This window comes from Zalophus californianus, chromosome 3 (genome assembly GCF_009762305.2).
Source record: "Zalophus californianus isolate mZalCal1 chromosome 3, mZalCal1.pri.v2, whole genome shotgun sequence".
Lineage (NCBI taxonomy): Eukaryota > Metazoa > Chordata > Mammalia > Carnivora > Otariidae > Zalophus > Zalophus californianus.
Window position 1 is genome coordinate 133,002,717 of NC_045597.1, and position 14,053 is coordinate 133,016,769.

At 40.4% G+C, this 14,053-nt stretch overlaps 1 protein-coding gene and 1 pseudogene across 4 annotated transcripts in view; one reads left to right on the forward strand and one right to left on the reverse strand.

Moving 5' to 3' along the window:
- LRP2 (LDL receptor related protein 2) overlaps positions 1 to 14,053 on the reverse strand; it is a 196,825-nt gene that overhangs the window by 48,669 nt on the left and 134,103 nt on the right. For all 4 annotated transcript variants that reach the window (XM_027589417.1, XM_027589418.1, XM_027589415.1 and 1 more), the window contains exons 44-49: positions 13,711 to 13,953; positions 10,422 to 10,547; positions 8,956 to 9,075; positions 5,785 to 5,916; positions 4,059 to 4,260; positions 28 to 323 (exon numbers count right to left, since the gene is read on the reverse strand). In XM_027589417.1, coding sequence (XP_027445218.1) covers positions 28 to 323; positions 4,059 to 4,260; positions 5,785 to 5,916; positions 8,956 to 9,075; positions 10,422 to 10,547; positions 13,711 to 13,953 — 1,119 coding nt within the window. The remainder of the gene's footprint in view (positions 1 to 27; positions 324 to 4,058; positions 4,261 to 5,784; positions 5,917 to 8,955; positions 9,076 to 10,421; positions 10,548 to 13,710; positions 13,954 to 14,053) is intronic.
- LOC113919542 lies at positions 11,086 to 11,792 on the forward strand (annotated as a pseudogene).

Below are 14,053 nucleotides of genomic sequence, written 5' to 3' on the forward strand. Positions count from 1 at the left end.
TTTTCCCAAATCTTCTGTTATACTCACCACATCCTTTCTCATCACTGTTATCTAAACAGTCATCTAGGTGGTTGCAGACTTCCACCATATTGATGCAGTTCCCATTGTCACACTTGAACTGATGAGGGGGACACGTGGTCTCTGGAGTGTGGCACAGGTGCTCCAGCTCATCAGACCCATCTCTACAGTCGTTTTCCCCATCACACACGTACTGCTTATAAAGGCACAGCCCATTCTGACAGGTAAACTGGTTCTCACTGCAGGTGGGGTAGGAGCAGTCCCTCTCATCACTGTAGTCCCCACAGTCATTGCGCCGGTCACACCTGTGTAATGAGACCCAGTACCACTCTTGGAGAGGCAGACAAATCTCAACTATCACCCACTTAGGGCTTTGCTTCCTCCTCCGTCTACCTGAATGTCAAGCCAACCATTTCAGTAACAAGATCACCCATGTCTTTAGTTCCCTCTCTCCCAGAATCGCTATCCACCCCACCAATCTCCAGCTCTAGAAGAATCTAATATTTAGCATTCCATATGATTTCCCCAGGTACTGGTTGCTACCATTAGAAATGCTGATCTAGAGATATTAAAAATCACTGCATTCATTTCTAAGCTGTTGACAAATTAATTAAACACAAATTTCTAGTTTTGGTGTTCATCAGATCTATTCATTAGACAATGAGATGACTTGTGGGCACAGGCAATATCCTGAGCAGCCAGACGATAGAAGTGCCCATACCCAAGTGAACATATATTATACATGGTAAGATCATTGTGTCCTCTAAGAATGCATACCTTCCAATCAGAGTAATGTTTGCATTGTCCTGTTCCTTCCATCTTTAATCATAATACCCTGCCACCTACCATGAGATGTGACTAGTCACAGTGCTGGGAAAGAGGGAAAACTAGCAGGACAGCATGGGCTGTTGGCCAAGGAACAAGGCATTTCCTAGTCCTATTTGGGGACCTAACATTCCCAGGCATCGCAAGGACAATATAGTTCCCTGAAATTCTGTTAAGCCAGACTGTTCTTTCTTCTCTACATTATTCCAAAATCCCCTGAAAGTTATGATTACTGAAGGGGTTCCTGCTGACAGGAACAAAACATAAGCATAAAGGAATCATAGAATTCACAATATAGGAATTAAGAATAAAGGAATCTTGGATAAGGATTGGCAGAGCTCATGTTTGACAATTAATAAAAGGATCTACCATGGAGGGCACAGGTGCTGGAGGCATAACATTAAAAGATGTCAAGGTACCAAAGCTGAATGTGGTCAATTTTACGACTGATCTATGGTCGGGTCACTAATCAGCAATGCCATCCACAAACCTAGGGTGCTGGCAAAGTGACTTACAACAAAATGTGTGCATGTAACTGTAAAGAAAGTTGTGATCAGAGCAAGCTGGTTCAGCCCCATTTGGTCTCCTGGGAGCTGTTTAACTCATTTCCAAATGATTTGAAACACCAATGCTTTCTTTCCTCTAGTTTAGATCCAAGTCAAGAGGGAAAAAAAAGTCAGTTAGAAAAGCAAATCATAAAGTTTTTGGACATAATTAACATCAATATTCCAGCAAGCTGCTCACAGCTCAGTCTTATCCAGGTTCTTCCGCAGCTTCAGTAATGAGCCAAGAGGAAAAAAGTCAGTAGGAAAAATGATCCCCTGTACCACCTACCAAATAGGGGAACACACATTCTCTCAAGCAAGCAAAAGGCACATTAACGGGGCTCTTAGTAGCGGCTACTGGCACCCCAAGCAAACAGAATCTGGAGTTATTTTAGACCCTATAGCTCAGGTTTCCAGAGACGCAGTATTTTTTTCTGTTCTGCCATAGCCCTTGGCTAAGCAATTCAAAAAGCTCAGCCAAAACCAAACCAAACAAAACGAACAAACAAACAAACAAAAACGAGGGTGAGAGAAAGGGAGAAGGTAGGAGGGAGGGAGGGAGGGAGGATAGAAGGGAGAAAGAAGGAACAAAGAAAGGAAAAGATGAAATCAGTAAAAGTCTGGTAGGACAGGGGTAAGTCAGCTGCAAGCTCACAGTACTCGTGGAATAATGAAGACAGAGCTCAGAAAGTTCAGAAAGGAAGTAGAGATAACCTAGAATCTGATAAAAATTAAGACCTGATACAAATCTCTTCTGTAGCTCCTAAGGCTAGGTTTCCAGAATGTACTTCAAACTGACGGTGCTAAATATTTACTGAATTCAGCAGAACAAATAGCAGTAGAGCATACTAGAACTCTCGAGCAAGTAGGGGGAAAATACAGGTAAGTATTTACGCGCTTTCCCTCACAAAAACTTAACGGTCTACAGGACACATCCCGATCAGTTAAATACAGACAAAGCAGAGTGAAATACGGTTTCACTACAAAAGGAGACAGCTGTGTCTCTGGAGTGTCTCCAGGGTGTCAATACTGCCACCAACAGCAGTGTCTGCTTGAGCTTCATCGCTACCATTTTTTGGCCATAATGCCAAGTCCCTTGCCTTTTGTAGAACTCACAGAACATGATGTAACCTTCTCTGGCTTCCTCAGGACTACCATCATGAACACACAGCTCTGCACCACACTGGATTCCAGCAGTACCTCGGGGCCTGTGGAGGGGCTGCCTGACCCTCAGCCAATGGTCCCAGAAGCTCGGCTGCTTCGTATAGCTTTTCCATGTCTTTCCTTAGCAGGCGATAAGCTGACAGGTCTTGTTGCTGTCAGTACGCACGTACGTCCTTTCACAGTCCTTGGCATGTGCACTATCTCTTCTTAGCTCCAGTTCTACATGTCCAAGTGCCTAATACGTATTTCCACCACAGAAAGTCCCACTACATCAAACTCACTGTCTACCTGGAGCAAACTCCCTCCTGGGCTCCCCTACTTTTGTTAATGTTCTTACTATGCCCCTAGTCCATCAGGATTGAAACCTACACATCATTTTTCTTCCCAACTTCCCTATTTATCCAAAAATTGGCCAAGTGGGGATAGTGAGAAGGTGGGGCACCAAAAAAAAAAAAAAAAAATATATATATATATATATATATATATAATATATATATTTATATAAACCTTCGGAATGGCCCATTTGGAGAAAATGATAAGAAATCAAGCAACAGAATATTACAGGAGAGGTCTCCAAAACTGGCAGGCTGTGCACTAGATCTATCTGACCTGCAGTGTTCTTAGAATTTTAAATTTTGTTTCCAGCATTTAAAATCAGAGTATTTAGGAGCACCTGGGTGGCTCAGTTGATTAAGCATCTGACTCTTGATTTCAGCTCAGGTCATGATCTCAGTTGTGAGATTGAGTCCCACATCGGGCTCCGTGCTGAGCATGGAGTGCTTAGCCTGCCTAAGATTCTCTCTCTCCCTCTCCATCTGTCCCTCCATTTCCCCTCCCCTCCCCTGTCTCCCTCAAAAAAATAAAAAATAAAAAATAAATAAAATCAGAGTATTTAATATGAAAATCCAGATTTCCATTTCTCTCAAAATAGACCGGCGCTCCTGTGCAATGCTGAACAGCATTCATATCGCTCAGCTAGAACATCCTCTCTTGGTTCACCTCACCTGATTCCCTCCATTGTCTCACTGGCTCTAAGCCTAAGTGCCAAGCTCCATTTATGATCATGCTTGTACTGTTATTTTTCTTATAGCAAAGAGAAGAAAATGAAGTGTATCTTGTACCCATGCCTCTACTCCAAGTGGAAAACCAAGAGTGTCACCTGCTTCAAGAAATAATTTTCTTACACCAAGTACACCTCATTTATCTCCCTGGCCCTCTGTGCAAGGTTACATTATGCCTTGCATGAGCTGTAAGCCCTTTTACCATCATGGGCCCTCTCCTCCACGAACATATTAAAAATTGTATTTAATGATCACATTGATATAAAGGCAGATATATTAATATTATATACTAAAATACTCTCTTTGATCTAAACTTTCTCATTTCCATAGGCCACTAAAAGTACAATGGATCCTAGGCATTGTGGCCACCATGCCTAATAGGTAAGTTAGCCCTGCCCCTGTGGATATTTGAGGTTACTGGGAAATTTTTTAAGCACCAATTCACCTGTATGAGTGTGGGACACACAATCCATTACTACAGGTGAAATCATTTCCAGAGCAAGATCTCCTGGTGCAATTCTGATGCTCATCATAGCCATCGGTACAATCCGCATCACCATCACAGACCCAGGATTGGGGAATGCACTTCCTGGATGGAGGCACATTATTTGCACAGAGAAACTCAGAACTTGAGCAGTTGTGACTGTCTGAAACCAAAGCACACAAGAAACAGAAACCACATGAAAACTCAGGCTAGTAATCAAATTCATTCTGAACCATTTCCCTTGCTTTACATTACTTAATAGTCTGAGAGATGAAAGGAAATTAGAGTACAACAGGTAGACAAATCACATTATTATCATAATAACAGATTATAATAAAAAATATCTTCAAAATTCCATTTGAATTGCTCTGGACCTTGGAAGTAAGAAATAGACATAATAAAACCCCTCACTTAGGGGCGCCTGGGTGGCTCAGTCCTTAAGTGGGAAGCCCACTTCTCCCTCTCCCGCTCCCCCTGCTTGTGTTCCCTCTCTTGCTGTGTCTCTCTCTGTCAAATAAATAAATAAAATCTTTAAAAAAAAAAAAAAAACCTCACTTGGTTTTCCATAAAATTAATGTAAAATCATATTTTCCCCTTAGAGCTTCAGAAAACAACTCCCGTTTTGTTATTTGTATACCGAAAATGCCTTCACTTGGTAAAAATTTTTGGTTAACAAAGTGTAATCACAAAAACACGATGTGATATAGGTATTTTTTGGCCAATTCTACAGATAAAAACTGAAGCTCAAACTAGATGGCTCCAAGTCACAGAACTTTCTAAAGACCTAGGGCTTCAGACGCAGGTCTTTTTTCTCCAAATTTAGGCTTTGTCAACTACATTACAGCTACCACCCCAGTAGAACTAGGATATACAGGAGGGGAATATGGCAACAAGACTTGTCAGAAACCATGACAGTGTCAGGAAAGAGATGAGATGCTAACATATAATCATTCATGCCTGCAGAATGAAAGAACTGGCATTTTATCCAATCTCGTTGTGGATGAATGGGAGACGAGAGAGGGGGTGTCTTGGTGAGGGGAGATGGGAGAAGTACATGCTACAGTCTATGTCTGTGCAGCTGCCAACTACCCATTTCAATGGAGAGAGTACATGTGGAGCTATAGACAGCCACCAAAGTCAAGGACTTATGGGGTTACAGTGAAATGCAAACATCAGGGAGCCACTGTTTTTATTGCTGACCTTGGGAAGACACTCTTCGAAGACATCTTAGCTAAGAGTTCCAGCTCTGTTGGTAATGGAAAATGGTGTTCCATGGTCTGGTCCACAAACCACTCAAAAGGAGTAACCCACCCTCTACCTACTCCTCAAAATAACAGCAATAAGGTAATAGATGAAACTGGAGGCACAGTTAATTGCTACACTGTTTAAAGGGGCTATTAAGATTGGCTGGTTGAGTTCTCTTTATCTGCTCCAGAAGTGTAGGACATTATCCATTAGCTAAATGCAAGAGAAAGACAAGAAACATTGAAATAATTTTTTATCAGATCTTAAAGCGTTTCAGTGGATGCTATCAAACAATTTCGGAGTGGAAAAATAAAGGTAACATTTTATCAGCATGCAATCAATCAGAGGAACCTGCCTGACAGTCATACTCCAAAGACACAAAAGTCATCTCCCGAGTTTCCTTGGACTGTCACTCTGCAGAGGAATGAATGGTTTCTCTTACCACAGTGGTGCCTTTCATCCTCATCACTCATGTCCCCACAGTCATTATCCCCATCACAGATCCATTCCCTTCGAATGCACCTCCCACTGTCACACTTGAACTCGTTACTTAAGCATGTTGCTTCAAGGTACTCTGAGAAAAGATAAAAAACAAGTCTCAGGGAAAAAAGTGGTTTGCAGTCCAAAAAATCTTAGGAGAAGCCTGCTATCGCATGGGCCGTCTAAAAAACCTGACTCAGAGCATTGCTAGCTATGTACAGCTATGCGGGGTCCTCCAAGGAGGCTGGTCCCAGTGACCAGTGGTCCGACACTGAAGTAGTTGATTGACGGTGCAAGGCCCTCATTATTTTTTGTTACTAGGATGTGATGTGATATTTCTTTAGAGGTATGATAGAGAAATAACAGTCTTTTCCCAAAAGGATATAAATTACTATTTCATTTTTAAGGCGATTTTTCATCCCAAAACATTCTGTTTGCTGCAAACTATCCCCCCAGCATGCCTGATCCCCATTTTCCTGCTCTCTTTTTGCTTTTCCCCATAGCACTTACCACCTTTCAACATGCTATACAATTTACTTATCTGTTTGGTTGCCTGTGTCCCCTCACTAGAATATAAGCCCCACATGGACAGAGATCTTTGACTTACTCACTGATATAGCCCGAAAGTGCCTAGAACATAAGTGCTCAATAAATATTTGTTGAATTAAACTGATAAGACACCTTATGCTTTAAATTAGTCATGACTGACTCAAATTCTTTCCTCAGAAGCCCACATGTCCTTATCAACTATCTGTCATAGGCCCATACACACAGGGTCCCCTCAAAATTAACCTCAGGCAAAGTAAATTAAATTTTAACCATTAAAAATACAACACAGTAATATCAGGAAGGAGAAATATTTCTCCTTTCACAAGCTGCTAAGAAACGAGCGTGTATCACCACAGCCTTTTTTTAAGAGACACAGCCCCTCCAACATAAAAACACCACTTCTAGAAGAAGATAGCAGGAGGGGAAGAATGAAGGGGAGTAAGTCGGAGGGGGAGACGAACCATGAGAGACGATGGACTCTGAAAAACAAACTGAGGGTTCTAGAGGGGAGGGGGGTGGGGGGATGGGTTAGCCTGGTGATGGGTATTAAGGAGGGCACATTCTGCGTGGAGCACTGGGTGTTATGCACAGACAATGAATCATGGAACATACATCCAAAACTAATGATGTAATGTATGGTGATTAACATAACAATAAAAAATGGAAAAAATAAAAACACCACTTCTAGAAATCTAGCCTAGAAGAATCTTCCCACATATGCACAGAGAGGTTTCTAAAAGGAAGCTTGTTTAAATAAATAAAAAATAAATAGGTGTTCATTCCAGCATAATTTTTCGTAGTGAAAAAATGAAAACAACCTAAACGTCCATCAGTTAGGAAAAAGAAAAGACACTTGGGCCGTCTGTACATCAGAGTAATAATCAGCAGTGCAAAGGAATATGTAGATCTATGTTCGCTAACATGCTGACAAGGTGTTGTTAAGCTGATAGGGGCAAAACGGCAGAAAAATATGTATAGTAAGGTCTCTATTTGTGTTTTAAATTTTACATATTAGGATATACAGAAAAAGGTAAGGAAAACTCACACTCACCCTGCGCAGTGATCATCTCTGGGGAGTGAGATTAGAGAAGGCTGAGAAAATGGAAATTTTGTTTTGTATACATCTTATGACTTCTTTGAAATAATACTCCTGCATATTATGTGAATGTATTCATAAATATGACAGGCAGTTGGTACCGCTCAATGACTTTGGTTTCCATGGAGGAGTTTGGAAACTATACTTACTCTTCATGTATTTGAACCAATCATTCATATGTCGAAACCGAGCTCTAACACTACTCGACTCACTTAACAGTTATGTATTTCCATTACAGATCCTCAAAACTCTACATGTCCTTTGCGGTCTACAAAACTTTCAGTATTGGGGAAGAAGAACTTGGCAAAGAGCTTCAAAATACCACTCTCCTGAGAGAGAATAGGGATAGAAAATAGTCTAAATTCAGCTGTAAAACTATAAAAATGGTACTAAGAAAATACCCCTCAAATAAAAAGTTTTTTAGATAATGATTGTTTTTGCAGATGATTATATTACAGTAGAGGAAAAATAAAAGCCATCTAAATGCTTAAAATAGAGGCAGTTAACTCAAAGATAATACAACCACTCGATGGAATATTATACTGCCATTAAAAAGGAGTATGAAGACTGCGTAACAAGGGTCAGCAAACTTTCTCTGAACCAGACGGCAAGTATTTTGGGCTTATAGGACATATGTTCTCTGTCACACCTACCTGACACTGCCACTGTAGCACAAAAGCAGCCATAGATGGTATGCGGCTTCATTCTAATAAAACTTATATAAACACAGGCACCTGGCCGTGGCCATAGTTTGCAGACTGATTTATTAACAGATAAACAAGCAGTGACAGTTATGTTTTTAAAAAAAGGGCATGGATATAGATTAGAACTTGTAAAGGTTAATAGCAGCCTCCAAATACAAACAGGTACTAGTGCCTCCAGGAATACAACCAGAGGGTCCCTGCCATTTCTTGAGAAACTCAGATGGCCACGGGACCTTCTCTTGTAAGCTGGTACACAGACCAGGCGGAGGATATGTGCCCATAAATTGCCCCGTCCCCATATATACGATCATTCCAATCACTTTTGGATCCTCCCACAGCCTTGTGGGCCAGAACTCAACCTAGTTCAGAAATTCCAATTCACAGTCAATTAAAATTCCAATTCACAGTCAATTAAAATTAATTAAAAGAAGGGATCCTTCTTTGAGTAAATGACACTACCTATGTTTGAATACTGATTCTTGTCTCACGTAATCTTAGGTAGCTCGGAGTCAGATGTATTTTCTAAATTGTCAGGCACAGTATTAGGTGCATCACCCACATAATCTCATTTCATGGGCATCGGTCAGCAGCCTCCACACGCTGATCCCTCCCCACACTAACAGGTTTTCAATGGCTGTCTGCTGAGTGGTTTCACCCTCTTAGCTGACAACAGGAGCAGGGAGCGCAAATAGTGGGCAGCCATGATCCCAGTCTGTATTTGGAAGTAGTGGAACAGTTTCTCTAGCTGCATCATAACACTTGTCATGCTTGCTTACTCTCTTACCGCAAGTGGCAGGTTCATCAGAGCCATCAGGACAATCTCCTTCCTCATCACAGTACCAGTGTCTAGGGATACAACGTCCAGATGTGCAGGGAAACTCATCGCTGCTGCACGTGTGAGAAGCTGAGGACGGAGGTAAAACCCGGGAGTAAAACACAAGCTTATTCCCATCAGTCTTAACCATCTGCCCATCTCTCTGAACTAGGTAACCGGTGCCAGGGAAGGAAGACTGAGGCCTGGGAAAAGGGTTTTATATAAGCTTTCCATGGGGACAAAGTGGTGGGTGGGGGAGAGAAGGAAGGCAATACTATTCCAGTTTTCCAGAATTTTTCTTTCTAGATTCTAAAAACCCAACAATAAATTGTATTTGTTAGAAATATCAAAGAAATACCTTTTTGATACATGAAACCACAAATTATGGATAAGAAGACTTGGCTCTATGTTGTCTGCTATAACCGAATAATAACAAATAAATTCTATGGAAATATTAAAAGCAAAAACAACATATAGTGATATCTGAGCTCAGCCCACATGGTTCTAAAAAGACAGTTGTGCTCTTATTCATCCTTGTTATATGGGATCCTTCTTTGAGTAAAGGACGCTACCTATGTTTGAATACCGATTCTTGTCTCACGTAATTTTAGGTAGCTCTGGGTCAGATGTATTTTCTAAATTGTCATGTGGGTACAAACTAGAATCAAGTCTTATAATTCTTCTGGTCTATAAGGCCCCTTGCTTTGGCCCAAGGTAGCTGATGATTTTCCAGGGGTAAAACTGATTAAGGAAGCAGAGGTCCCTGAAAGGTCCAGTGCTGTCTCTAATCTCTGTGTCCCTATCTGATGGCTACATCCTGAATTCTGCTTCTTCCTGCTGCTGCTATTACAACTGATGCCTGTTCTTGGCCTATACCCTGCTCTGGTGATAATTACGAAATTCTTAAATTATGCACCTATTATACTAATAGCCTCAAAGTTATGGAGCTTAAGAAAGGCCTTTTAATGCGATCTATAAATACAGGAAAATGCCTGACTGAACCAAATTGCTAAATGTGAAATGAAAGTTTCTGAAATTCAAGCATATTAAAAAGACAGAAGAGTTCTTTCAGTTCCTAATGGTAACTATAATCATATTAAGAGTAAATATAAGGGCTTGACAAGCAAATTCTGCCTGGGGTTCATGAAGACAAAAAGGCCCTCGACTTTGGGAGAAATGACTTTGCAGTTATAAAAAAGGTCAGGTATCAGAGCAGGTCTCTGGAAGAAATATTTGGAGTGGGGGAATCCATCCAGAGAACAGAGAGAGGGGCTGCTTATGCTCCTCTAATCACATCCTAAAGTAACTGCCTACTGCATCTACTTACCCAGCCAACTTGAGGTGACAAGCAGCCCAAACACCTAGGCCATCTATCTGTGTATTAGCTCCAGATATGCATCCCTGGAGCCACAGAAAAAACAGCATGTTTCTCTTACCACAGAAAACAGGGCTTTCATCACTCATGTCTCCACAGTCATTGTCTTCATCACACAAGTAAAAATGAGGAATGCAAATGTTTGTCGTCTGACATTTTACATATCCAGGCTGGCAGGTGCGATCAGCTTGGAAAAGACAGCAGATAAACATTTGGAACAGATCCACCACATATAGAGAGCACTAAAAATGACCATGCTAACAAAGCTACTGGACTCAAAACATGTTTAAAGCTCTCACAGAGGCATCATCCATGACAGTTATTTTTCACCATCACTTCTAAAGTAAAAAGAGCTATTTCCAGCTGACAGGGAGGCGGAGGGGAGAGCATGCTTACTTTGTAGTTTAAGTCATCTATTTTAATTATTTATAACCAAGAGTCCCAACTCTTGGTTAAATAAACTATGGTATATCCACGTAATGGAGTAATATGTAGCTATAAAAAGGAATGAAGAAGATCTCTATACATTGATGGGGAATGACGGTATGATCTCCAGCATATATTGTTAACAACAGAAAGAAAGCAAGATTCAAAACCACAGGCTATCTTTTGTGTGAGAAAAACAATGTGAGTGTGTGTGTGTGTGTGTGTGTGTGTGTGTGTGTCGAGAGACTGAGATGCTTATATTAAAAAACAATAATGAATCTCTCCTCCAGCCATCCAAGATGTTAAAAAGAAAGAAGGCTAAGAGGAAGAAGGTAGTCCCAGCCCCTTCTGTGAAAAAGCAGGAGGCCAAGAAGGTAGTCATTCCCCTGTCTGAGAAAAGGCCCAAGATTTTTGGGATCGGACAAATCCCCAAAGAGACCTCACTAACTTTGTCAAATGGCCCGGCTACATCCGGCTACAGTGGCAAAGGGCTAGTCTCTATAAACGTCTGAAAGTGCCTCCCGCAACTAACTGCTTCATGCAGGCCTTGGACTGCAAAACAGCTTCTCAACTGCTTAAGCTGCCCCATAAATACAGACCAGAGACAAAGCAAGGGAAGAAGCAGAGAATGTTGGCCCAGGCTGAGAGAAAGCTACTGGCGAAGGGGATGTCCCCACTAGGAGGCCGCCTATCCTTCGAGCTGGGGTTAATACTGTCACCACCTTGGTGGAAAACAAGAAGCCTCAGCTGGTACTGATTGCACATGCTGTGGACCCAACTGAGCTAGTTGTCTTCCTGCCCGCCCTGTATTGTAACATGTGGGCTCCCTACTGCATTATCAAGGGGAAGGCTGGGCTGGGACGTCTGGTACACAGGAAGACCTACACCTCTGGCACCTTCACACCAGTTAACTCAGAAGACAAAGGAGGTCTGACTAAGCTAGTGGAAGCTATCAGGACCAATTACAATGACATATGACGACATCCATGGTCACTGGATTATATAATCTAAGTAAAAAAATCATAATCTTAAAATGGGAAAAACCAATATAAACTTTGTTTCCTTAAAAATTGTATTTCCTAGCTCTCTACATTAAAAAGCCCTGGAAGCAATGAGAGCCAAATAGAAATGGGCAACTTGACACTGTGGTAATCTCTGAATCTATAGAAGGAATGAGCTCTCTTTCCAGGTCTGAGATAGGAAATGGACCAAATGGGCTGTGTCAAAATAACAGAGGAGCCAACTTAACAGAGCTCCCACTGGCCTAAGATAAGGAAGTTGAGCGCCAGAAACATTAAATGACTACTTCACTAAAATTCATCAAATATGTAAAAATCCACCAGTCTAATACTAAAAGCAAAACAAGACAAAAAATTAGTGTTCATTGGTTACCAACTCATTACTATGAACACTAACGAAGGGAAAGAATCAAGCATTTATCCTACAGAATTGTACTTCAGGTTAACAAAATAGTTGATAAGGAAAATTTCTTCTCTATGGAACTTTACCTAATATATGTAGAATAAATAATAGAATATTTAAATGCTTACTTTGTAACCCTTAAAGAAATAATGGATTTATAGAACAACCATCCATGTATGCTAAAACCACTGGGTAGCAGGTTGATGGGAAGTGCCTAAGGGAAGATTCAGTCCGACTTCTAAATCCACTAATTAATTTTATCATGACTTAAACTGGAAAAAACAAGTATTACGTGCTTCATGATGTGATGCAACAGAAAATACACAGTTCCACCTATGGAAAATTCTTACTCAAAGAATTGAACCTAATGTAATCAGACCTCTAGGTACAAATTCCAGTTAATAGGAAATTAGAGGGACAAAATAAACGGCTCAGTTGAGCAATTAGTCAAACATATCAATGGCATGAAGAAAATGGGCACTGCTAAGGCATAAAAGAGATTAAAGAGTTATAATCATCAAAATCCATGTGAAGACCTTGTCAGAATGCTAATTTGAACAGAGCAACTGCATAAAGACATTTTGGGAATAATGATAAAATGTGCATACGGATTGAGTATTCAAGTAAGTATTGTCAGTTTTGCCAGGCATCCTTATGGTATGGTAGTTAGTTTTCAAAATGTCTTCATAAATGACATGCGTGTCTGAGAGTTGTTTTATAATATTCAAGGGGGGGGAAGTCAGGGGAAATGGATGAAACAGACTGACCATTTGTTGGTAAATACTGAAGTTGGGTAATGGATAGATACATTTTACTATTCTTTCTACTTTGGTGTGTGGTTGAAGTTTTCCGTAAGAAGGAGTTCTTTTAAAAGGCATATCCAAATAAATGTTGTATGTAACTCCACCTACAAAAGCAGCAGAGCATGTAGATATATCCAAACTGAAAATATATTTGAATTTACACACTGCTCTTGTCTTTTCCCTCGATACTAAAGAGCAAATCCCAGAAATTTTGGAAAAATCAATAAAACAATTTACCAGAAAAATCAAAGAAAGAAATCATTTCAGTCAACACCACACTGTATAGCTTTGTGCATAACAAACATTAACCACAACACATCTAGGCAACAGTTTATCAGTAACTATTGGTAAAGTTTTAAAACAATCAAAAATTTTATCAAGTGAATTTTTCATCTGACAGATAATGTAAACCAAGGATAAAATATTTGAGGTTAAAATATTCAATGGTCGTGTGGGTCCATACATTTAGGTGAATGATTCAAATACATTAGATTTGTTTTTAAAAACCATTTAGCAGAATATATTAAAATGAAATTCATGTTCTAGATGAATACTTAGGGTATTTTTTTTCCAGAAAGCCTTTGTTTCTACGTAAGAATTATCTCCCATGAGGTGAAGAAGACTCCAAAAAACAAACAAAAAAAGATTTCAGCATAGTAAGTACTTGGTTTAAGCACAATAAGTACTTGATAAACTTACAGCAATTTTTCTCATCTGAGGTATCATTATCATGGCAGTTGTTAATGCCATTGCAGACAAACTGAAGAGGAATGCACCTTCTGTTAGTGCAGGTAAACTCCACAGTGGCATTACAGTCCCTGAACAGGCACCCTGCCTCATCACTGTTGTCACCACAGTCGTTGTAGTGGTCACAGCGGTAATGATACTGGATGCATCGCCCATTGGCGCAGGTGAAGGCTGTCGGGTGGCAGGTGTGAAATGCTAAGAGGAAGAAGAAACATTGAATAGACTTCTTGATTAGAGCATCCTCCTAGTTTCTAAAAAAGTACAATCAAATAAAATGGATACTTTGAGTTTACCT